We start from the raw sequence: 26,836 nt of genomic DNA on the forward strand, positions 1-26,836 counted from the left end.
TGATGTAGATTCTTACATCACTATCAAGCAGGTGTGACTCACTGACTGACAATAATCTGATCAGTGAGTGAGTTGGGTTTAACGCCACTGTGAACAGTATTTCGGTTACAGCACATCATGTCACTTGATGTGGGAGGACAGCCTGGAGTGATGCAGGTCTCGGCCGTTTACCACTTTGGTGAAACCGAAAACCGGGGCGACTAAGGAATTGATTATCTGCTAAGAGTGTCAGCCATTTTCTTACCTTCCTGTCTACAGTGAGACTCCATGCTTCTGGTTCATCAATCTCTAACATCAGCTCCGGGTTGTCGTCAAATATTGACACCTCTGTTCTCACTGTAAGAGAACAAATCAGCACCATTTTATATTTGGGGGGAATTCCAATTCAAAAGAAAAAGACTCCATATTTTATTCCATATAAGTCTCAGGAAATTCCAAAAACAATCTAACATTGTCTGTCAAGGTTTTCGCAATTAACGGAAGTCCAAATAATTTGGTGTCTTATTTCTATGTTACAGAAAAATCTAAAAATCGGCATAAACAACGACTCTTTATATCAAGTGAAGCAGTGTGACATGTGTCAAGTCAGCAGACCATACCAAAGTGAAACCCTCATAGTAAATAATCACAACAGGATCTGAATTAATTAAAACATCAAGAGTTATCTCCAGAGTTATTGTAACTTCAAATGTCATATAGGTACTAAATACATATCAAAATTCCTGTTTTCTACTGCAACTCACCAGTGGTAGCTTCGAGGGACTCCATAGATTCCGATATTGTGTCCTGAATGCTGAAAATCACAGACAAGAAGTCAGTATTAAGTACATTCAGACGTTTACTACTTTGGTAAAACCCACAAACAGACATGATGCTGACAGACCTAGAAACCTAAAACACAAAAAAATTATCTCTCTTTGCCTGACCTCATATCAGAAAAATAAAAACTACAACAACGAAAATCATTCACGAGAGAAATATAAACTATGAACTTTTTAAATAATAAATGATGAAATGAATATTGTATGAAGAAAGCTGTAGTAAAGATACTAAACATCCTGCAATATAAACAATATCAGCATTTCCTTCTACAAAACTGACCAACCAAAACAAGTCATGCCAAATAAACTATAAAGCATTGAGCTACAAAAACGTATATTTATTCCAATCATCTCCAGCTAACTATTTAACAAACATCTGTTAACCATAAATTCAAAACAGTATGGCAATATATATACTACTCAACAAAAGTAACGAACATCTTATGTTTTCATGACCACAGTTAATCTGTCATGTCATGTTCATTAACTTCAGTAGCATGACAGATTAATTATAGTCACAGGTACAAAAATCAAGTGTTCCTTAACTTCTTTTGAGTAGTATGACAGATTAACTAAAGTCATATGGAAAAATATCAGGCATTCATTAACATTTTGAGAAGTATATATCTGAGGGGGTGAGAAACTGGGCATCACTTACTTGGAGTGTCCAACATCCGGACCGGACCCGACGGAATCAATCTCATCTCCTTCATTGATAGCCCTGCAATGGCAGAAAGTCTCATGTTAGTAGACGTAACTGTGCCCCTCCACCCTGCCGAGGGAGGGGCACAAACAGGAGATATCACTCTAAATGTCATGCAGTTCGGTCAACCCAAATTAGAAACGCAGCGTACAGCAAGATAAGCATGTTTAAAGACAACACTCTTCGGGCTGGGGCAACATGAACTACCATAGAGGGCACATCAACCCATGTCCCCCTCGAGACCAGTGAATAGCTTTATTTGCCTATCTAATCAGATTTTTTAATAAAATATTGCACCAAATATTAAACTCGTTGAAATTTTATGAGCATGCACGCACGCGCACAGATTATATGATTGTTGCAAAGACTTTACTGTTATGGATTTCGGATCCATTCACGAAAGTGACACGAAAAAATCTTTGTGCACAAACACAGAGCTTTTGTTTCAAAATATTTGTGACAGAATTTGTTACATAAATATCAAATATCATAAAAGTTAAATTCAGATATCTTCAAATATAAAATGTGTCACTGAGCGTGACGACCCAATCCTCTTAAGTCGACTATAACAACGTGGGGTGTTTGGGTGCTATTCGTTCCCATCACAGGGACCCTTCAATAAGAGTATGTGACGCACAGACTGTAGGGTTCCATCTGAGGCTGTATCTGCTAAAGTGGTTACCCCTCCAAGTAGAAGCCAAAGTCAGCCATTGTGGTCACCTAGTCTAGTTTTGATGCCTTGCAAGCATGGCGACTGGAGACCCCTTCTGCTATTTCAGGAAATATTGAACATACACCACAACAAAAGCTCTGCTGCTGAATCTAGTACATGTAGCACATCGTTCACATTTGCTGGCATGAGTGTAATGCGACTTACTCCTCTACTGATTTAAACGGCCATTGATGCGTGGCGGACGATGAGGCGTTGCTGGAGGTGGGAGACGAACCAAAGAGGCTGTGGGCAAACATCACATGCAGTGAGAACGTGCAGGGGAACACACGTAGAGGACACACTACACACATTAGTGGATTCTCACACAGCACACGTAGAGGACACACTACACAAATTAGTGGATTCTCACACAGCACACGTAGAGGACACACTACACACATTAGTGGCTTCTCACACAGCACACGTAGAGGACACACTACACACATTAATGGACTCTGATACAGGTTACACACCACACACAGAAAGGCGTGTCACACCTACATAGTAAAACCAACTCATGAGAAAGTGAGAGTGAGTGCTTGTTGTTCAATGCCACTCTCAGCCATATTCCAGCTATAATTTGGGATACGATGACATGCATCAACCAAGTCAGACAGCCTGTTAGGCCCTCTTGCATCAAGTATGGGTTGCTGAAGACATATTCTACCCCGGATCTTCACAGGTCGTATGTATGAATGAGTGAGTGAGTGAATAAAATGACTGTAGTTTGCAAAATGGAGGCAATATCCTGGTGGAGTGAGAGAGTGAGTATTGTTTTACGTTGCTTTTAGCAATATTCCAGCAATATCACGGCGGGGGACACTGGGGCTTCACACATTGTACCCATGTCGGGAATCGAACCCGTGTCTTCGGCGTGACGAGCGAACGCTTTAACCACTAGGCAAGGCTACCCCACCGCCCCCTGGTGGAGTGAAAACATCAAGGAGACCAAATATTGGGATTCAAACTAGCTTTGTGTCATAAGTATCTGCAGTGACAACTGTCCACAGATGGAAGTACACGTTAACCCAACTCTTCTACATGCACAGTTGTCATACTGGACTTGGTACACGTGCACCAAGGCTTAACTACAGCTACAGTCTGTTACAGTGTAATGTGAGGGGGAGGTTCATTTGTTTGTCGGTTTGTTTGTTTGTTTCCGGTTTAACGACACACTCAGCAATATTTCAGCTATATGATCGAGTCTGGACCTGACAATCCAGTGATTGAAATCATGAGCATCGATCCACGCAATTGGGACACAATGACATGCATCAACCTCGTCAGTGAGATGGAGGGGAGGATTCAATGAGGCATATCTTTGGTGCTGAGTTTGAAACTTAACAATGGAAGAAAACAAATTTCTCAAAGGAATAAAAGGAATAAATTATTCTTTTCGGAAGTAAGAACTTACATTTCAACTGTTCCAAGTACCCAAATGCCAACAAAGCCTTATGCATGACTCCGAGGACAATGCCTTAGCATTAAAACAGTAGCAACCTCTTAAAACACCCCGAGGGTCTGTGTGGATATTAAAACATAAGTTATACACTATAATATGTACTCAGATAGGCATGATGAACCTGTAATTTAAATAATGCCCTGGTATGCAACAGAATCTTCTCCTAATCTTCATGTCGTAAATCAGACCAGCCAGGGCACCTGGCCATGGCATTGTGACAACGGGTCAACTCTGTCAGTAAGTTTCATTTCAACTATTTTCTTAAGTAGACAGCTGTTCTGTTTGTGATCATAAAATACTTTGTCGACATTGTGAAAAGCCATGTGAGAAACAGCAATAAAAACTTCCCAAACCGCACAACCCTGCCTCGACTACGTGCAGCAATACACACATGTATACAACAGTCCTCAGCAAGATGGATTTGATGGTGGAGACGCAGTAGTCGTCCCATGAACTTTATTTACACTTCTACTGGTGACAAGTGACTATTGCATAAGAGTTGATTCCCTTTATTAAGTGAGTGAGTGAGTGAGTATGGTTTTACGCCCCTATTAGCAATATTCCAGCAATATCACGGCGGGGGAAACCAGAAATGGTGTACCCATGTCAGGAATCGAACCCGGGTCTTCGGCATGACGAGCGAACACTTTAACCACAAGGCTACCCGACCACCACCCCTTGATTAGGAAATCAATCAATGTGTAAGTGAGGTCTGCAAAAGTAAAATTTGAAATTGTCATTTTTCATGTAATAATATTTCAAAATTGGTTTCGTGACTCCATAAAACAAGAAGAAAATAATGATTTGGCCTTAATAATGTTTTCTTTTCTTTTTTCTTTTGCCTATTGCCTCTTCGCATATTGCCAAAGAAATCTGAAAACAGGGAAATGATATAGCACGGCTTTATCTGTAGACAAACTAAAGTTTTGTTTGTTTGTTGTTTAACGCCATGCTTACCAATATTCCAGCTATATGACAGTGGTCTGTAAACAATCAAGTCTGGACCAGAAAATCTAGTGATTGACATTATGAGCAATCTGGAAATCATAACATGACTAAAAAAAAGTCAGCGAGATTGACCACTCAATCCCATTGTGCTGCAAGCATGGGTTGCTGAAGACCTATTCTAACCTACATCTTTACGGGTGTCAAACTGCAGTACTCAATAAGTGAATGTATGCTGATAGCCGAGAGCAATTTTAATGACGCAATGACAAAAGAAGAACCAACAACAGCCTTCCCCAATGTGTCAGTTAGTGACGTGTAGCCTATAAATCCTCCATCAACGCGTTCTAGTTGTCAATATACTTACACTACAAAATCACAAGGTAACCAAACTTGATAGATGACAAGACAACATTCTACCCGCAAACAAACTGTTAGAAGAATACCCACTTTCCTGTCCCCTAATTGTGTATTTCCTCTGCCCCCTTCCTTCAATCCCCGGCCCCCTGGGACATCATGCGTGACCCCTGGAAAGTGCAGCTTCAGTTACAGGGGGTGTTTTGACAGTATTCCCAGTACACATTCTATCGGCATGCCAGGCACAAGAGGCACTGTATATTGGGCAAACATCAATACGTATACTATCCCCTGATTTAAAGTATTCAGCATTCTTGTACACACCGCTTCTGAATAGGATTTTGTCTTCGACAAAGTTTCTTCTTCGTTTTTGTCACTACATAAGTTGGCCAGACATAGCCCAATTCACAAGAATGATTATTACTTTTTTAACTTAAGCACATCTAACCTCAATTAATAAATGATGATAATTAAGTACTTAATGTAATTGAAATTTGTTCTGTTCATAAGCAGTATTAAATCGATAATTTGTAAAAATATTGTCAGGTATTGGAGTTGGTCTCTTTTACTTAATCATCACGATACTGTTGCTATGGCTGACACTCACAACAGGAAAGAAACTGCACCCACGCCAGTGTGTGTGGCAGGGCGTACGTCATCTTCCTGAGGCAAGGGAGTAAACTGACTGTAAAAGTCAAGCTTCCACCCTTGCTGGACTAGGCTGAAATGTTGGCTGGACTAACAAGTCTATGCATAGTCCAGTCAAAATCGCATAACGAAATCAACATCTGGTTTGTAAACTGCATTCAGATTTCGGTCCATTTCAGGATTTGCAAAGCATGTGTACCGTCAACTTAGAGTCAACAGATATTTTCCAAATCGTTTCATTTTTTTAAATCAAGGTGCTCATGTGATTTGATGCACTTCACTAAGGAACACCCGTTTTATTCCAAAATAGATCTTGATTATTGATCAGATCATCTTCACTGGGCACCTCCATTTTGTTTGAAGCAAATGCAAGTGATATCAGAGGTGGAATCTGATTGGTTCATGGAAGGGACATAACTCGTAATAGTCACTGGCAATACGATCGAACCCAGAAATTCAGGCCTAGGTCGGCAAAGCTGGAAACTGGACATTTTTACAGTCAGTTAACTCCCCTGTCTTGGGAAGATGTATGCATGTTTTGGAGTGGGGAAAGTTGGTCTAGTTGCTGAAGTGTTAGCTCATGTAGTCTGTTATCCAGGTTCTATTCCCCCCCATGGCTACAATGCGTAAAGCCCATTTCTGGAGTCCATGATGGGGCTGGAATATTGCTGCAAGTGGAACTAACACTAAGCTTGTTTTAATTGAGGGGGAGCGATGACTGTGTGTGTGTCCTTACACATTCAGGTTTCACACAGGCAAACAGACACTGTCACACAAAATATCACATTCAATATATCAAACACAGAAACTCTAAGACACAAGAGAAATAAGATGCAGGATACTACACTGTTGTGGTGATTTAAGCCTAGTTCATGCAGGTAACAGTACTGTGCATTAGAACCGGGATATTTATGTTTTGAAAATGGAAAGTAAAAATGCAATTCTCTCTGGGAAAATTTTGTGTACAGGCACGACAAACATCTGAGTACACATTCCTATCTCACCAAGACATGTTATCCATCTGGCTACATTACAACTGCATTCACAACGATAAGTAGCAAGGAAAGTAGTGTTATTATTAGAAGTAGTAGTACGGACAACAGTGTGTGAACTCCCACTTACCTGGGTGTAGGCAGGCTGTGGCGGTGTGGGACAAAATGGGTTGATGGCTGCAAGGATTGCTATGAGAAAAATAATCGAAATTAGCAAAATAATTAGAAAAAATAGTATTATTTAAATTCTAAAAAAAAACTCTCATTAAAACTACATTTTAATAACATTTGTAGAAAACGGATAAAAAAAGAAACTTAACTCCTCTGATAATAAATGTATATTTATTTTTTTAAACTAATACACGTATTTGACGGTACCTGTGTCTTGACCGGTGCAGACGAAGACCTCACTTTGAAAGAGTGAGATGGCCGCAGACTTGACCCTGCAACGACAGAATGTTGACAGATATGAAACACCGAGACCTGTTGACAGAAGTCTGAAAATAATCGAGTCTAATGATCGATATCGTGAGCAACAATCAGAGTACAACGACACGTAACCGGGCAAGTCATCAGGATACAACTCCAGCACCAACCTACATGGAGACTGGTGACAAGAGATTATTGCTCCTGATGTCAATAAGTGTTTGTGATACCCATGCAGTTTTGATATAGGATGAATATTGCTGAAATTAGCAGAAAATAACACTCACTGCAAGTATTTGGTATTTATTTATAATAATAAAACCTAAAATTAAAATCAGGATCACACAGAAAAAAGTGACATTTTCCTGCCTTGCGCTGGCAAAGTAGAGCAGTTTTAATGCTGCTTCCCACACAACTACTATTTGGATAGCTGACAGTGAAGAGGACATCTGTTGAAATATCTGACGAATTTATAGTGTTAGGACGGCAGGATTATGGCTATGATGTACAAAAGGTTAGGTATTACAAAGGTATATAAAAATATGAAATATATCAAACATCATATTCACAACACTGCCTGCTTTTTAACGACAAATGCATTTCAAAGGGCTTTCATATATCACATAGCCCCGAATAACCCTAAATCCTTTATCAAGATATTAAGCCTGCGTTTGATAACTAAATTAATGTATATTGTGACCTTTTCCTGTATTTCACACTGCACTGAAACACAAAGCCCATGCATAGTCTCCATACAAAGAACAAAGGGTAAAAGAGGGAGTCTATTAACACCTAATTCACTCCCACTGTAGTTTACTTCAATGCCTCCTTTTGGAGGTATCACATGACTGGTGGAGCACCATTCCCTGCCACTGGTCTTTGTTACCCCTTTCTCACAGCAAATCTATCTACTTTGTCTGTACTAAAATAGGGATAAAAAGACCTTCTCTCCAACTGTTTATCACATATGCCACTAATAGGCTTGTTGGTGGCAACAATATGAGTTGGTGCACTTTCTGAACTTGTGCAAACATGACCTTGTAGTCATTTTGTTTACACAGATTTGTGAAGTTGTTTTATCCAAGTTGAATCTTTTTTATATAATATTTGATTAAAAAGTCAAAGAAATAGAATACCAATAGACACTATTGATATGTTTGTTTTATAAATTCTCCTTGAAATTAACATGATTTCAAAATCTTCAAGCAGTATTACATTTCTGGTGTCCCCCGCCGTGATATTGCTGGAATATTGCTAAAAGCGGCGTAAAACCATACTCACTCACTCACTCAAGCAGTATTAACTCTTTCATCTTTTTTTTTTCACAATTACTAGTGTCACATAGTTTAAATATTGTACCCATTAGAAAATCAATTCAAGCTATTAAAGCAGCCCCTGTATGCCTGTCAGATAAATTAAGTTGCCTATATTACTTCTGTTATTTAGTTTCGATATTTTAGTCATTACAAAACCAGTTCAAGATATTTACATTCAACCACCCCTGTAAGCCTGTCTGACAATTAATTTATATGTTTAACTTATGTTACAAACTATACATACTTTACCCATAGGAAATTCAATGCCAGATACATATAAACCCTACAAACTATCTAACAGTATGTCTAGTGTCTCACTCTCCAGTTGTACACAACCTTACCCAAGTGGTAGGCTTCACCTGTGAGATGGTGGACCTCCGTATTGATTGCTTGCACAAGGGTCCAGACAATCCCTGGCAGGCATACCCAGCCTCACTATAACACTTGCCTACTTTCCTCCCTCAATATAAGACGAAGAGACTTGAGGTGTTTATGCAAATGAGTTATGGGATCCAACAGCTGATCAGTCTACATGGTATCTCCGAATCTTGTGATGCATGGATTTCATTTTGTTCTAATAGCCCTTCCACACACGTATTGATTTTAAAAACAAACTTAAGTTTACGTTTATCAAAATTGCAGTTTTTATCAATATTTTATCATAATGACGTAACATAAACCTGGGTTAAAAACGTGTTCTTCTGACATACCACAGTATTAAATATCAATGTCTTTCCCAACAGTGAAAGAAAAGATTTAAATTATAACTGTTAACACCTATCACTCAACTAACCTCAAAACTGCTCCCACTAAGTATTAAGCAATAATAGTCTTCTAAATGCTTCATTACATTTTCAATTTAAATTCAAGTCTACAGCATGTAATAATAAACACAATAAAAATAATTAGGGAACGTGAATATTTATGGGGACATTTTTTTTTAAAGTGAATACTGACACAATTTCATAAAAATATCCCCCCCCCCCCCCCAAACTCATGATCTCAAAAATGTTTGTTCAGAATTTTTTATTAAGTTATCTACTTGAAGTGTATTCAGTCAACATTGTTTTAAAACATCAGTAGTGTACTTACAGCTATCAACAAAACCACATAACTATTGTATACAGAATCCCCATATCAACCAAGGAGGTAAGAATTGGGTGCCTACATCCTAGAAAACACCATTATAAAACACAATGTAACAAAGCCAGATCCAGCAGCATCTCCGTGGCATTCAGACGAGCTGGATCAGATACCTGGAGAATGACTCACCTGGCCAGGCTGCTCCCACACAGGTAACAACCACCTGCTGAACTCACCTGGCCAGGTAAGTATTACAGGTAACATACCAGTTGGACGCGGTATCTCTGTTATCATCTCTTCCATTTTAACATGACCAATTTCTAAAATATTCAGACTGTCAGCATAGTTCCGCATTTGAATAATTAGTGTGAGATTAGTCGTCAGATCCTAAGACAAAATGGTCTTAATCTTAATGCAATGTGACACTTTACATGATTAAATATCACAAGTCGAGGTAATCTGAAACCGATTTATCTGAAAATCATTTCAATTGATTACATATTTATTTATTTTATTTACATGCATTTGTTTCTTAAGTGAAAACATTGGTTTTATCTCAAATCTAAATCTATTTCCTTATAGGGAGGAAGTACAATACAAGTACATGTATTCATATTGAAGAAAAATCAAATTCCTGAAAAATTGACTCGGGTCAACTTTCACATATATTTTGTCTAAATACTGTGGTAAGGGTCAAAATAATTTCCTTGAATCCTTCTTTTTTAAAACTCCTGCATCCTATTCGTCGTGTGTTCAATCGTCACACTAAAGCCGAGTTTGATTACCCATGTAGGTACATGCTGAGCCCCTCATAACAGTAATATGTACTGTAGTTGACAAATCAACGAGTGAGTGAGTATGGTTTTACGCCGCTTTTAGCAATAATCCAGCAATATCACAGCATGGGTCACTAGAAATGGGCTTCACACATTGTACCCATGTGGGAATCGAACCAGGGTCTTTGGCGTTATGAGCGAAATGCTTTAACCACTAGGCTACCCAACGCCGACAAATCAACTAGTTTGTCATGCAGTCCCTGAAGCAAACATATAAAAAATATCCCAAGGAAGTCTGCAATACTTTGGCAAGTCTAGATTTCTTCAGTTCAGAAAATTATGAGATTTTACTGGATCCATTATATTTGCAAACACCCGATGTCACATCAATGTGGTATTGAATCCTAAATACGTGAGTGCGATAGACTCTGCTTGCAGTTGAGATATTTTAGGATTATGGAAATGTTTTCTGTTGCTATTAGTTATGGATACATGTTTTTATTTCTAGTGAGTGAGTGAGTCAGTTGGGTTTAACGTCGCTTTTAACAGTATTCCAGTAATATCGCGGCATGTCAGCTTAATGTGGGAGGAAAGCCACTTCAGTGAAACCCACGAGCGCGGGTATGGTGCTGACAAACCTAGAAACATAATCAGGGCTAATCAGGATTCGAACCCACAACCATAGGTTTCTGGCATGCTCAAGGGACGCAACTCTGCACAGCGAATTGCGGCGCCTTAGATGACTGGGCCACCTGTGCCCCCTTTTATTTATATAGCAAAAGCAACCTTAACCCCAAGAATTTTTTTAAATACTTTCATTTCAGAGACTTAATGTTAGCCAACAGTCTACCGAAGGTACAAACCATCTATACTTCAAAACACTCAAGTCACTGTAATCTGTTTACCTGTTCTGAATATTCATATCTGTTTATCATAAATATAACCTGGCAGATCAGGTTTCAAACGTCAGAAACTATGCCCCTACATTAATACATAACTTTATGTATTAAAATTCCAGAATCAAATTATGATATCATTTCTGTATGAATAATTCAACACTGACTAAAAGCTATAAGTGCTTAGATGTCCTAAAAAAACCTGAAATGTTGTTGTAATCAAATATGTTGAAACAAGAAAAGGAAAGGTACACTGTAGAAAAAGAAACCGGTTTAACTGTCACGCCGATAACAACTCCCCTTACAGTTGAATAAGGTTCATACCATCATTTGAATACTCCAAAGCGTGCACAATGGCCCAGCTTATCTCCTCTTTAGCCAATCAGATTGCTCCTATCTAAGACGGTTACATCAGATTCAGTTTAATACTGGGGTTTTCCCAGGCCTAAATAAGGAGGGGATAACACACATAAAGCCCTAGTGTGAAGTGCAGATGTGCAGCTGATGTCAGAGTTGGTTGTGCCACATCTAGGGACTATACATAGGAGAATAGTTTAAGATTGTATTGTGTCTTTTGATAACAAATAGAATGGAAATCAGAGAATCTCTATATTTTCAGAAACTGAGGTAATCTAGATTTAGCAAAGTATTGTAGATTTTTGTTTTTGTCAGGGTCTGTATGAGAGAGAACAAATTGAACAGTTTTCAGAAATATCTAACTATTATATCTAAAGGATTTATTGAGTATATGATAACTAAAATGGAATAGCTTACATTTTTGTACATGTATTGTGGTGTTAGATAATAATACATATTGTGAAACATGTTGTCAAAGGGAAATAGGCAATAAAATCACAAAACACAACAGACATGCTATACAAATTACTCTTAAACCATATCTCATATTTTCTGTTTCTTTATAGCTACGTAGTAATTTAATTGATTTTTCTTTCATGCCTTAAAAACAGCCTATTTCTTATTTCCGTAGTCTTTAATTGACAAACTTCTTAAGCTTGTCAATTGTACATTTATAATCTACACAAAGCAAAAAAGCACCTGTATCTAAAATAATCTGAGAGTTGATGAGAAAAAACTACTGTTAAAACTACTTTTAAAACTGAGAGCAAATAGGAGGCATTGAATGTTGGTGTATACACTTGAATCACTGTGAGGCAGCTAGGCTAGATGAAATATCCACAGATCAAATAAATGTACCAAACACCATTTCACAAAGGTCTGACAGTGGCTTACACAGTGATCCATGCTAATAATAAGAATGGACTGCTAGTAAGGTAACAATAACCATCAATTGTGGCAAAATGTTCGATGATCTGTGCCCTTGTTTACAATGTCACTTGTTATGAAGTGAAAGGGTAATCTATGCTTTTTCTGAAACATTTGTTTCAACATTAATATCTGGACTTCAAGCCTAAAAAGGAGCTGCCAAGTATTAAAAATATATGTGACTAATCAGTTACACATCATTTCTTGTCAGTTAACATAATTTTCAGTCAATAATTTAGATCAATAATTTAGTTCTCTTAGTTCTATAACACAGGTTATATTGAGATAGGCTTATCATTTATAAGAAAGATCGATTCTGATGTTGCTTAACTTTTGAAAGTGAGTATATACTGATTAATGTGACGAACATATACCAGGCTGGAACAAACTCAAGGTCAAAGCAGGATATTCTGATCTGGGCGCCGTTGTACAAAACAACCTTAGCGCTACGGCTGTCGGAAGTCTAAAAGTATAGGAGTTACGATCACCTTAGCGCTACGATCGCTTTGTACAACGGCACCCAGGTTATTTGTGTTGGTTCCATCTTGGTAAGAGTTTAGAGTACACCGGCAGCAGTCCACATAGGTTATACTGTAATTGTAGCTTACCTGAAGATGGCGCCACTTGGCGTTCCTGGGGTGCTGCCTCTCGGTGGAGAACCTTGGATACATCAGAAAATGCCATCATTAGCACAGTACTCATATTCCATACAGCTCTACCACATAATAACAACTCCTGCACACACTAATTCCACACCAAATGTTGTATTATCCACTGAGAGTGTTTATAGGTATGTAAGGATCCAAGGAAACGCAAAGGGTAAGTTATGCACAAAATTTGAGGTTTCCAAGGAATTTGGAGCTGGCAATTATAACAGTCCTGGTAAGAGGTGCAGTCTCTCCAGCTCTCAGACAGTGACAAAAACCCTCCTTGTACACAGCAAATAGTTGACTGGTCACAGTCTGTGCCCACGGAGCACAACAAGGGGCTACTTCACAGACTGCTGTGAGCACAACTCACAGTGAGTTCCTGTTCTCTTCACAAGACAATCCGCATCAGTCCAAGCACCACAATACTCATTTGATACTCCTAAACAGTGTAGTCGCATATGGACCGTTTGCCAGTTGGGAGATTTAGTCCAGTCAATGTCAATGTGTCTCCGTCATCAAATCTAAATCCACAAGTCATTCACATCCATCTTTGTTCCTGTAACCATCTCCAGCGTTGTATGATGGATGAGATCCACACGTCTGCCACCGAATGTTGTTTCTCGCATGCAGTACCACAGCCTGTGTTTTCACAGCTAACACACTCCAACTGATTCTCAGACAAGGTTTGCTTCTGCTCCTGCCGACCCAGCAGGATTGTATTTTGACAGCCAGTTACTCTCAAGCAGGCTCATGACAACAGTCTGGCTGTACTCTGTCCAACAGAAAGACAGTTTTGTTTTGTCTGTTGCCTCCTTCCTACAGGCATAAAACCAATTGCTGACCCTACAACATCCCACCCAGCAGGGTGCATATACCTATGGCCATGTGACTAGGTCAGTGGACACCCAGCAGAGTAAGAGAGGTGGATCCAGGCCTGAGGGGATTGATAGAGTGTGTCAGATCCTTGTGCGTCAGCTGATGAAGATCTTAGCTTAGATGTACGGCCCCCCTGTCCTCTGTATCTCACAGTCTTATCTCACAGCACTCACCACCAAGTGAAGATTAATATCCAACAGACTACACCTTGTTCGTATCACTCAAACTGTACACCTCGTAAACAGAAACCATATAATTCGTCGTCTGTTTCTCATACAGTTTCTTTAACATTTGGAGTTCCCAGTGGCTGGATTAACATTTCCTTTTTGTCATTCAATTTCTTCAACATCAGGTAGCTCCTGTGGAGGGAACATGACTGTATGGTATTGAGACCTGAGACTGACCTGAGGCAAAAGTCGTCTGCTATGTAGCAGCAGTGAGGAATGTGGGAAACCACTTGATGATAAATCACTGCTATCCCCGGTCAGATACAGCCTTATCAGACTTGGGGCTGTGAGAGAGGGTCGCCAGGCTTGTAATGTATGTCTGTTTGAAATCAAGCGGGTAGCCTCACATCAGGGTCATATTGAGCACACAGTCTTATCACACAATAAACACAGATTTACAGCACACTTTCAGTACCTCCGGATGTGCACAGTGTCCAGCAGAGTCTGGCTTTGATTAGCAACATTTAGAGTTTAAGCTGAGAGAAAGGGCTGAGAGAGGTGTGCGTCTGGGGTCTGCTTCCTCACTTCCTACGTCTGTCCTGACCACTTCCTACTCGGCTTGTCGTGCCCAATCCCACCTTTGCCACCACTGAAATGTACACAACACGTCCAAGAGCAGACGGCAATCAGCCTACCTCACGTTCACCCAGTTCTCCTGATCACCTGGCGGACTCACTGCTCATTGATTCGAGGTCCAGATCACAACACTCCGCTTCTTATTCCCACAGTACAGTCATTAACTGGCCCTTATTTTATCTCCGTCAACCCGAGAAGCCTCACATACAGATTCCTGTCCTATCAAACATACCATGTCCCATCTCTCAACGTAAACACATGAAAATGTAGCTGAAGCGAGCGGAGCCTATCCACACTGTCCCTCACTCTCCACACAGCTAGGCGGAAGTTACACACAGAAGAGTGAGCTATATGTGGCTTTATAACCTGCAAGCTCTCCGCACTGCCTGACCTAGGTGAGCTGCCTCCTCCCCCACACAATGCAATGCAACTCTACACCATACATTACACCTCCTGCTTTGATGTGTTTACTCCGCACAGGGTTGGGAGGGAAGCAATCGGGATGTTTGGAGGGGCATCTCATGGTTGGAAAATGATCAGGAATTGTTTATACTGTTGCTACTGGCAACCGTAACATCCTGCAGAAATGTTGCATGCAGATAGAATAAAAGCATAAAAACCATCAGCCTGATAATAGTGCATGCATAAGGAGATCAATACATAGTGCAGCCCGACCAAACTGTTCTGTTGTGTCATGAAAACACCTTCATCAGGACTTTTCATTGAAATATCTACTGTATGTAGTTAAACTACGGTTATAACAAACTCAAAGGGACCACTAATTCTAGTCCGTTCTAACCGTAGTCCGTTCTAACCGTAGTTCGTTCTAACCGTATATCCGTCAGTTCATAGTTTACTGAAATTCCCTGAATTTATCTGCTGTTTCTTTGGTATAGTAAACAATACTTGGGTCACATCAAACTAGTGATTGACATCATGAGCAACAACCAATGTCACCTTGCCTGACTAACTGATCCAATTAGTCACCTCTTACGGCATGCTAGATACTGGAGACCAATTCTCCACGCGGGAATTCTGATTTGTATTACGGCCAACAAGTCCTGCTGCTTCAAGACAAGATTTTACTCCATCCCAAGACATGAATGAGAGTGTGTTTACAGAAATGACATAATTCCAGGGGGATGCATAAAAGAAACATTGCCCTAGTTCTATTAGCCTACACTGTCAGAATCAATCAAATATTGTATTTTCCCTGAAAAATCTATAACATCAATCTCCCCCAAACAAAGGCTAGTCTCAGGTTGCTATAGCGATAGTTTCAAAGAAAGGCTTGCAAAAACTATTGATATTGGACAATCTCCCATAGGAGAATTACCTAACCCATAAAATTGTTATTTGAATGAAAGGAAAGCGGGAAGGACGGCAACAATATGTGAAAGTCATTAAATAACACAACGCAACCTCTGCAATTATATGTGGATCTAGCTCACTTGAAGAAAAGAATCTCTAAAATAAAAACTGTATGGAATTAAAATATAGATCTCCATGCAACCTTTAGCGCCTTCAAAATATAGATCTTTCTTTTCATACTATTTTATGCAAATTGTGAGTGAGTGAGTATGGTTTTACGCCACTTTTAGCAATATTCCAGCAATATCACGGCATGGGACACCAGAAATGGGCTTCACACATTGTACCCATGTCGGGAATCGAACCCGGGTCTTCGACGTGACAAGAGGACGCTTTAACCACTAGGCTACCCGACTGCCCCTTATGCAAATTGTGAGAGTGGGGGTGCTACCGGTAGGGCAGGGCATACTCATTCTTTCTGCGAACACCTGGTGTCATCCCTGCTTTTCAGTGATCCACTTATGTAATTTTCACTGCTATTTTGCCTTTATGACCAATGGAATCTGTTACGTCAGATAATCAAGACTGATTACTCTCTAAGGTTGACATATCAGGTTATTATTAATAAACATAGTTTTAAGTTTTCAAGTAAATATAATATTCAAAAGGGTTTTTCTTCAACTGCATAAACTCTTTTTCCTCAACTGTTTCAAAACTAAATCTTAACATGTACCATCATCACCAGCTTAAATTACCTGATATTTATATCTGCAAAAACCATTGTGGCAGTTATATACCTTGATCTACAGTCGTTTTGTGAGTGAGTGAGTGAGTGAGTGAGTGAGTGAGTGAGTGAGTGAGTGGCTTAATGGCGCTTTAACAGAACTTCAGTTATGCCAGCTTGATGCAGGACGAATGCTTGTAATGGATGTCGTAGACATTTACAACGAGCATCGGATGTGGTGCAGGCAATGAGTGAATCAGAATTCAAACCTATTACAAGTTTCTTGCTCTCCTACAGTACTAGCAGTATCTAGGTAACAAATAAAACAACTCCCAATTTTGGAGACCCGTGAAGATCCGGGGTAGAATAGGTCTTCAGCAACCCACGCTGGCGTAAAAGGCGACTATGCTTGTCGTAAAAGGTGACTAATGGGATCGGGTGCTCAAGCTCGCTGACTTGGTTGATGCATGTCATCGATCCCAATTGCATGGATCGATGCTCATGATATTAATCACTGGATTGTCTGGGCAGACTTAATTATTAACAGACTGTCGTCATATAGCTAGAATATTGCTGAGGGCAGCATTAAACAACAAACCAATCAACCCCAGTTTGGAAAAAGGACTTTCAAAACATTGGTCTTGAAATGATCTCACAAGTTTTCTTATCAAGCAAGGAACCTACTATATTATCAACCCAATCATATAAGTATGGAAAGGAAATCTCACAGTCAAGATCAAACATTCCCTCTATCATGTGTTAGTTCCATCAAAATTGGACATCAACCCGTGAGTTTCAACTTTAACCCCAGTTCACCTCCATCAATCCCCTTCAAGTTCTATCTCTTATGACCAGTCTTTCAAGACCCTGCTTAATAACCCCATGTTCCCTTCTCAACGCGCATCATCAAATATTCCCACAATTCCCCTGGTGTATGTAAGGATATTAACCTTCAGAATTTGAAGTCAGCTCCCGAGTGTTCAGCTCCTGCTAATGTTTCCCTATCAACTAATGTTCCCCTATCAAGTAATGTTCAAAGCCATCCCTCTGTGTGACCCAGCATCCTCATATTTCAAACAAGGGGTTATCGGTAAAGGAAACATGTCCAAACAAGACTGTAACTGTCTTGCTCGTCAACATTATCAAATATCCTGATACCGAAGCACAAATTAATTACCCTCAGGAATGGCAACATGAAATTAAATATTTATTTATATGCTCAGATTCGACAAGAATTTTTCACAAACATTGAATTTTCACCATTCTCAACATGCTGTTACTTTTATGACAAACAATTTTAATTCCATCAGTAACCATGGAAACAGTGTCTCTAGGTTGTTGTTTTTAATGCGCACTCATCAATATTACAGCTATATGACTGACTATAAATAATCAAGTCTGGACCTGACAATCCAGTGATTGATATCGTGAGCATCGATCCACACAATTGGGATACAATGACATGCATCAACCAAGTCAGCAAGCTTTATCAGTAGGATGCTGATATTTTTCTAGCCTGACAATAGCCAGTGTTAATTTGGACTCTTACAAGATCATGATTGCAATGATATAGTTAAACGGGACATCCTTCACTGATAAGTAAGTCTGTTTAGAAACATTAACTGAAGCAATACTTTCAGTAATGGAACAACAGTAACACAAACCTTCTCCATTCCTTTCAACGGTCCAAGTTGTGTGAAGAAATCTTCTCACCTAATTATTTCCCCTCATAACATTGCAACATCAAACGCGGTTCACTGATTACAATATCATCTCCGTTTAAAACTTGACACCCAACTTTTCTTGTTATCAGTATGACAGTTCAACACTATCAGATAGGATGGCTACCATGGCTGGCTTTCACTGACCACATCTGCCCACGTCATTATCTTACATTCAGCATATCAAATTGCTCACAAAGCCATAGTGTGATGGTGTGGGCCTACACAGACATCACATATTGAATTATTTATTGTGAAGACTACAACTAACCTGATTTTATTGTGCAGCTTGACACTTGTCCACTGTGGAAACTCTTAGTTGATAAATGATTTATCACATAGCTGGTATGATATAGTCAATGTGGTGAAAAGTAGAGGACTGCCTTCCTTTGTATATACACACGCTAGTGATGGTAGCAGGGGGTTAAACCTCTTCCTATGGGCATACTACTCAACATTTCATAGGGACATTCCTGGTGTTATTCTTAATACTTATGAAATAGCTCAGTTTCCCTATCAAAATTTTAGTAGCATATGAAGTTGATAATCTTTTGAAACATTAAGAAGCTAAAATGTTATTTTGCATGCTGCACTTAATGACAACCATTGCAGACCTGTCATCAACATGTCTATTCATGATGAAAGCTGAATTATCCATAGAGATCATAAACTCATAAATAGTGAAATATTTGCAATGATTCTCACAAACTGTTTTAATTCTTATGACTTAAACCTACAACAGGAAAAGACATAAAAGAACATCTTCAAAATTTCTATTCATGTTTCAACAAGAACAGACCATAAATGCAACTTATTTGCAAAAATAAATATTCCAAATAATCTACAGGGAAACCATGCTCACTCAATCATATAGCCAACTCAACTGTAGGATGCAATATATCTTGTATTGTATACAGTTCTTAAAAAATGTGAGGTAGGAAGCAACTTATTTTTTATTTTACTGTTCAAGACATCTGGGATGGGTATGCCTTGCAAGAAGCATAATGTGACAGAACTATGTACCTGGTGTATTTCATCAAGAAAAGAAAGAGAAAACGGTGAAGAGAACACACGTAGCGATTGTCTGTAGGTACTTCGGGACAAGACGTGAGGCAGGGTGTTTCGCAGAGAGTTTCGCAGACGGGGATGAAAACAAAAAAAATTAAAAACTTTGATGTCCCAAACAAAATTTGTTCTGGCATCATGGTCCAATTCACAACCATGCTTGTGGATAACATGATACATCTGCTATGGTCAAGAGTAAAGTCTTGCCGAAAACTCTCAACTCTTATTAGTTGCCTAAGATACAAGCGTCATCAGAAAGATGACATATCCCCTCCGGCAGCTGTCTGTAAAGTAACCACTAGTAAATGTGCAATTCTGTATGTAATGAGTCAACAGTTGAATGTTCTTTTAGAAGCATACATTGTTTACCCACTGAATGGTTTTCGAATTCTGGCCCGGAAACGAACCTGTTCCCCAATGGAGTCTATGTCCAACTTCATTCCATAAAAAAATTAAAAAATAAAAATTAGAAAAATCCCAAAATATCAAAAGGCACCACTTCAGTATGCGCCTGATAGATTTGCCAAGTTTCAATCCAATACACTGAATGGTTTTCGAATTCTGCCCCGGAAAAGGAAATGATTACGGACGGACAGACGGACAGACAGACTGGCTGATCGCTATAGCACCACCACCACCCCATTATCGTTAACACCCGGCTCTTGCTGTGTTGCACCAACTGACCCCTGCTGGTGTGGCCGATACCATCCCATGTGTTGTGGCTGCATCTACTCTGTATCAAGCAGATGATAGCACTTCAAAGATAGGCAGATTGAGTGGAGATGATAGGCTGGGTGACCCTTGTCAGAATCTTCTTGACCGCTATCTGTCTAGCCTCTGGACACTACTCCACCCAGATTTTAAGGTTTTTCAAAACATTGTTTGTTGTTGATGCAACTAGAGTGTCTGAGTGAGTTGCGTCTGAAACTGCATTTAGAAATACGCCATCCTTAGCAGGGGAGGGAGCACCAGGAATGAACTTCCTACTTTGTACCCATGTGGGGAATCCAACCCAAGACCTTGGTGCGCCCAGCTAATTATTTATCCACAACCCACATCCCCTGTGACAACAGATACAGTTACCCTTGATACGAACTAGAGTGAGTGAGTGAGTATGGTTTTACGCCGCTTTTAGCAATATTCCAGCAATATCACGGCGGGGGACACCAGAAATGGGCTTCACACATTGTACCCATGTCGGGAATCGAACCCAGGTCTTCGGCGTGATACTAACTAGATGACAATGTTGTCTTCTTTCAAATCATCCAGCTAACTTCTGAATGAACTGGGAAAAAGACACCAACAAATGTCATGGCTGGATCAACCACAGAGTCGTTTTTTTAACATCTTACATATTTCTGGTCAGCAAAATTGGTTTTCCAATCTGCCAACTCAAAAAAATGTTAAAAATTACAACATTTCTTTTAAAAAAATAATTATTTTAAATTACATTTAATTTTTTTGCGAGTTGGCAGATTCAAAAACAAATTTTTAAAAAGTCTTACCTAAGGTCAAATGTATTATTCACGGTCAGCAAGCACTGGTCACATAATCTAACGCTGCTTCTATCAAACTGCCAATAACAGAATATATTCTCAAAGGTACCGGTAATCTCTTCAAGGTTTAACTGTATTCTTTGAATGTTTATGAAACACTTAAGCCTTGTCCAAGCCCTAACATACATTTCCATGTCTTTGAATAATATTCAGAAGTTGTAAAATGCAAAGACATGAAACCTTTTATGGACAAACATTTGTTTACTGTCTTTAACAACATTTCAGGGCTACTTCATGCCCCTTGAGTGTTCAAGAAGCACAAGACGTTGTTACAAACAATGAAGAAGTTGCTATCCATAAAAGGTCCATGTCTTCCTACCCTACCAAGTATAATATACATACCTGCTGATTACAAAGACGAGCCCAGCCAATCGACCCACAAGTTATTCCAATGTACATGCTCCCAACACTATACCACAACACCTGTGTGCAAAGCACCTCCTAGTTTGGTCCACAAAAAAAACATACATCACACAACTATCTCTTCTCTGCCTGTAAACCATGACCAGTTTTACACATAAACAAATACTAACAAAATTCAGAAAAAATGCCAATAACAAGCCTTTGTAATGGAAATATGTATTGTTTTCAGGAACCAAATTCCATTTCGCCACCTCATCCTCCATGTGTGACTAGGTGCTGCTCTTCACGTAAGACATAGAAGGAAATATTTACCAACACTTAGTAGTTGTACCGGTTCCCCTACAGATGGATGACAGATAGGTACAGAAGGGGGATACACGTCTACACACAGCGATGCTGAGATCATATCACACCTGTAAACACTGCCTGCTATATGCCATTAAGAACACTATGCTTCACCTGTTAGCAAACACATTATCTACATGGGTGGAGTCCTGCCTCATAAAAGTAATGTTATGGTTCAGTGCATAATGGCTTGGTACACTCATATTTTTAAAAACAACCCTGCAACTACGTCAGAAAACATTGTAAAATTGTGTTTGGAATGTGTAATCATTTGTGTCTTTTGTTTAGGCCAAAAATTTAGGGTCAGCACTTCAGTTAGATTGTTTGATAGGCATTACTTAGAAGTTGACAGATGACAAGATAGACACAATTTAGTGTCTATATAGATCATTATACTGTTGTCAAGCAAGGAGAACGGTTTAAGGATCTACACCGAAACATCGCTTTTCACAGTATTAAAGAAGTTGTTATCCATAAAATTGTGTCTATCTTGTCACTTCTGTTAGGGTCAGTTGGGTAATATACCACTCAAAAAAAGATGATGACCACTTGATTCTTTCCTACATCACTACAGTTACTCTGTCAAGGCATATGAAAGAACTGGTGGTCTTTAACTTATTTTGAGCAGTATATAAACTAAATCAATGATTTTTTTCAGATCTTGTGAACTTTCAGGCACTTTATTGCTAAAGCTATGGAAAGTAAAATATTTTGTTTCAGAAGATATACCTATAAGTTGATTACAGCTGATTAATTAATAATGCCTCCATTCAATGCCTGTTCACACAGACTAAGAAACTATAAAAACAGCACTCTAAAATATCCTATATAATTTTTAAATAATTCCTTAATATTTATTATAGCTGTTATCTCTTACTGCTTCATGTTATTAATATGTTCTGTAAACCACTTATACCAATAATAATGACTATCTGTTCACAGTCATTATGTTTACTCTGTTGAATATGACATATATAAGCCATAAAAACTGCTTCCCAAGGTCATACATAAAATATTACAGTTATTCTTTCCAAAAAGTGGTCCTTTTGATTGTGCATTGAAACATTTCCTCCTCAACAGAAAAAAACAATACCCTGAAGACAAATAACTGTCTAGAATCTCCCCAAGAATGTGATTATTGTAGTATGGAAATAATCATCATTCTGTCATGGTTACCTGAGGCGCAGGAGTGGTGAAACTGATCAACAGATAGCTATCTTTATTTACAGGTGTGAAGGAGGCTGTATGGAGCTTGTCTAGCAGAAAGTGTTACCAGGTGGAGGCAAGTTGGGAAGGTGGTGTGAGGAGTTTACTAACAAAATGGCAGTCACCAAGTACAGTGCTCTGCCATGCCCAAAGTTGATCAGGGTAATGAGGTCTTCTGTTTTCCTGTTGATGATGGTAAATGATATTTCCTGTTATTATACTGATCTTCAATGCTTGAATAGAGATTAAACACTCAGCAAAATCTTTCCAGCAGTGTTCTCAAGTCCTCAGAAGAACAGTTTGTATGTTCTTCGTCCAGAGTACTTTCAGTTTCTTGTGAAGGAATTGTTTATACTCGATAACTTGTGACTGTACAGAGTTGCGCATTTCTTTACAGTGTTTGTTTTATATCCGTGAAACTGGAGCAGATGAAGATCCCTTGTCCTTGATCGGACGTTCACGATCAGGTTGGTTTGTTGCACAGTTCAGGAACACATCCACGTTGGTATATCCACAGTGATCGGATGTCATGTGTGTCCTCATCATTAAACACATAAAACCACAAACTACCATGTTTGGAGACTTAACTGTATAATATTAGCATACATATTATTAAATAATAATTGATGGTAAATAATCACAATAAAGATTGCAATATGAACAAAATCTTATACGAACGTTATTTTTTATGCTAGAGCTGTAAATCCTATGGGAAATATTATCCATGAAATACATCTTAACTGTAACACTGTTGTACATAAAGCTATTTCTGATGAGATTCAGAGCTGTAATAATAGTATGAGACATAGAGCTGTAAAACCTTCACATGAGACAGAGCTGTGTCATCTTGGAGATAAAAGCTATTAACAACTATGTGATGCAACATTCTAAACCCTATCATTCATAAAACTCCAAGTACAGGTTGAGCTATAACACTTATATAGGAGATAAGGACCTGCAACACTTATACAGGACAAAAAGAGCTGTAACACTTGCATACGAGATAAAGATGTCACATTTACATATGAGATAGAGAGCTGTAACATTTACATATGAGATAGAGAGCTGTAACATTTACATGTGAGATAGAGAGATGTGACTCTTATATAGGAGATAAAGAGCTGTAACACTTACATATGAGATAAAGAGCTGTAACATTTACCGATTCCTTGAGAGCACTTCAATAACTTATCTGGCCACTGTCAGACATTATTTCAAATGTATCGATACCGACCCCAAGTAGCCCGGATACAGTGACTTGTGTACCCTTGAGATAACTCTGCCACTGTACATGCTCTTAACAAGGGGTTGGTTAATGTGACAATGTACAGCACACGATCTGTTGTCTATTAGATGATGGACTGCACCTCCAACCAAGGCATAATGAGTCATAACACTACACATGAGGCAAAGTGCTGGAACGCCTATGTAAATCTCTTCATTTATCCATCTTCAGTTTAACACCTATGAGATATGGAGTTGTAACATCAATGAGATAAAGCACTATAACAGCTCCAGCCTAGCACCAATGAAATATGGAGTTGTAACATCTATGAGATAAAGCGCTATAACAGCTCCAACCTAGCACCTATGAGATATGGAGTTGTAACATCTATAAGATAAAGAGACATACTCCTATGAGATCTACAGCTCTAACACACATGAGACAAAGGGCAGTATCACCTACCCGTCGGCTCTTGTCACAGATTGAAATCTGATCCTTGCAGTTGTGCTCGTGTACATACATCAGGCAATCTGAAAACAGTAAGTAATAATGTAAGTACATGCAATTAGTAAGTGCACAAGTAGAAATAATTACTATTCCTCCGTTCACAATACCCTTAATTTCTATCACTCTCCTCTCATCTAAACATACTACTCAAAAGAAAAGAGGCACACTTTGTACTTGAAACACTACAAGCATGTTGGCTTGGAGAATAAAAATTAAAAATAGATTCTATTACAGGTTATAGGAGTCATATACTGCTCACAAGAAGTTGAAGAATGCTCAAATTTTTGTGATGGCATGAGAGATTAAATATAGTCATCTGAAAACATTGCTTGTTCTTTAACTTCTTCTGAGTAGTATATAACTCTAAACCTATGATAGAATCTATTTTTCATCTTTTTTCTCCCATCCGACATGCTTGTAGTGTTTCAAGTACAAAGTGTGTCTAACAAAATACCCAGCTCTGCACATAAAGGTCTGCTGTGCTCTACTATGCCTTTACAAAACATTGAACCCCAACAATCCATGCAGAAGATATGTTTTACCTGCCTGGAGCAAAACCTCCAGTCATACCATACACTCTTCCCTGCCAAGTGCCCTCAACTCCTAACATGACCTTTGACTCTTCAAACACAACAAAATAGTCCCCACAACATCAAAGTGAAACCCACATGGACCCAATCAGAAGCATTTCAAACCTGCCCTGTGAAAGATACAAGTCTGGAATTTAATCTGCTTAACAAATTGCCTTTTGACATGAGCCAGTTTGGGGAAATCTCCCTATCCCTATTGTGCAACAGCTGACCTTAGGGGTCACCCAGGCACATGGCTGCCATGATGGGTAGGCTGATAGTCTCAAAATGAAACAAAAATGGTGTGACTGTTGTGTGTTGGTGTGGGTCTACTGGGAGCCTGTTTGTGCAGGGAATGTGGTCGGGCAGTGATAACACTCTCACACTCTAATCCTAATTGCTTGACTCACAGAATCCATGTCACTGATAAATTATAATGGATGACATTATATTTTCAACATTTTTGTCATTCTTGTTGAAAGAAGTTATGAGATTGAGGGATTATACAGTTTTAGAATTGTTGGGAGTAAAAATTATTTTTTTCACTGTATTTTCAATAACAGTTGAAAATACAGTGAAAATGTGTTTTTCAAATGCAAACATGTTTTTAACTTCTGTCTGCAATTGCAAAAGAAATCTGTTAAAAAATTCCATTCAGTCAAATCTTCCATGAATTGGATCATAGGATCCACTTTAATGTCTGGACAGGAGGTCCTCTGTAATTCATGTTATGTTCATAGCATAATTGAATTTCACATTGTGAAACGTAGTTTAAAAAAATATATGAATTTCAAAGTTTTTACATAGCTTAGCACAGTGGTGAGCGCTGTGCATTCAAAACAGCATGGGTTGTATTCCCCATTAAAGTAAAAAGTAAGAAATTGAAAAAGAAATCCACATTTTTTATTTACTTTTACTTAATTTAAGGCAAGTTCATCTGCAAAACAAGAAAACCAGTGGTGTGTCTGTAATATGGTGAAGTCTTACTTTCACACTGTAGAGCAGGTTTATTGGCCATGGGCTTGTGGCACACATCACAGGTGGTGGAGTTGCTGATGGAGACACTCACAAACTGATGATGGGTGCTGGCCTTAGACTTGCCTTCCTTGTCTTTGCTCTGAAATTGGAAAAAAAACTACATCACACAAATGTACCAGCATTGAAATAGCAAGACAATTACGTCAGACAAATGTACTAGCATTGAAATAGCAGGACAATTACGTCAGACAAATGTACTAGCATTGAAATAGCAAGACAATTACGTCAGACAAATGTGCGTGCGATGATTGTGCAGGAGATCATCATACAGGAGACCATCGTACAGGAGATCATAGTACAAGGGATCATATTACAAATCATTGTACAATGGATCACATTACAAATCATTGTACAAGGGATCATATTACAAACCATTGTACAAGGGATCATAATAGAGATCATTGTACAAGGGATCATAAGACAAATCATAATACAAGGGATCATAATACAGATCAT

At 38.9% G+C, this 26,836-nt stretch overlaps 1 protein-coding gene across 7 annotated transcripts in view; it reads right to left on the reverse strand.

Moving 5' to 3' along the window:
• The window catches only part of LOC139453836 (rho guanine nucleotide exchange factor 28-like), a 251,958-nt gene that overhangs the window by 23,352 nt on the left and 201,770 nt on the right, over positions 1 to 26,836 (reverse strand). For 6 of the 7 annotated variants that reach the window (XM_071235686.1, XM_071235454.1, XM_071235606.1 and 3 more), the window contains 9 exons: positions 26,330 to 26,459; positions 24,729 to 24,796; positions 13,030 to 13,081; positions 7,019 to 7,083; positions 6,771 to 6,829; positions 2,402 to 2,479; positions 1,480 to 1,542; positions 744 to 793; positions 245 to 336 (listed from right to left, as the gene is read on the reverse strand). In XM_071235686.1, coding sequence (XP_071091787.1) covers positions 245 to 336; positions 744 to 793; positions 1,480 to 1,542; positions 2,402 to 2,479; positions 6,771 to 6,829; positions 7,019 to 7,083; positions 13,030 to 13,081; positions 24,729 to 24,796; positions 26,330 to 26,459 — 657 coding nt within the window. The remainder of the gene's footprint in view (positions 1 to 244; positions 337 to 743; positions 794 to 1,479; positions 1,543 to 2,401; positions 2,480 to 6,770; positions 6,830 to 7,018; positions 7,084 to 13,029; positions 13,082 to 24,728; positions 24,797 to 26,329; positions 26,460 to 26,836) is intronic. The other variant, XM_071235532.1, reaches the window with a different exon arrangement.

This window comes from Haliotis cracherodii, unplaced genomic scaffold (assembly GCF_022045235.1).
Source record: "Haliotis cracherodii isolate W230 unplaced genomic scaffold, xgHalCrac1.p SCAF_1, whole genome shotgun sequence".
Taxonomy (NCBI): Eukaryota; Metazoa; Mollusca; class Gastropoda; order Lepetellida; family Haliotidae; genus Haliotis; species Haliotis cracherodii.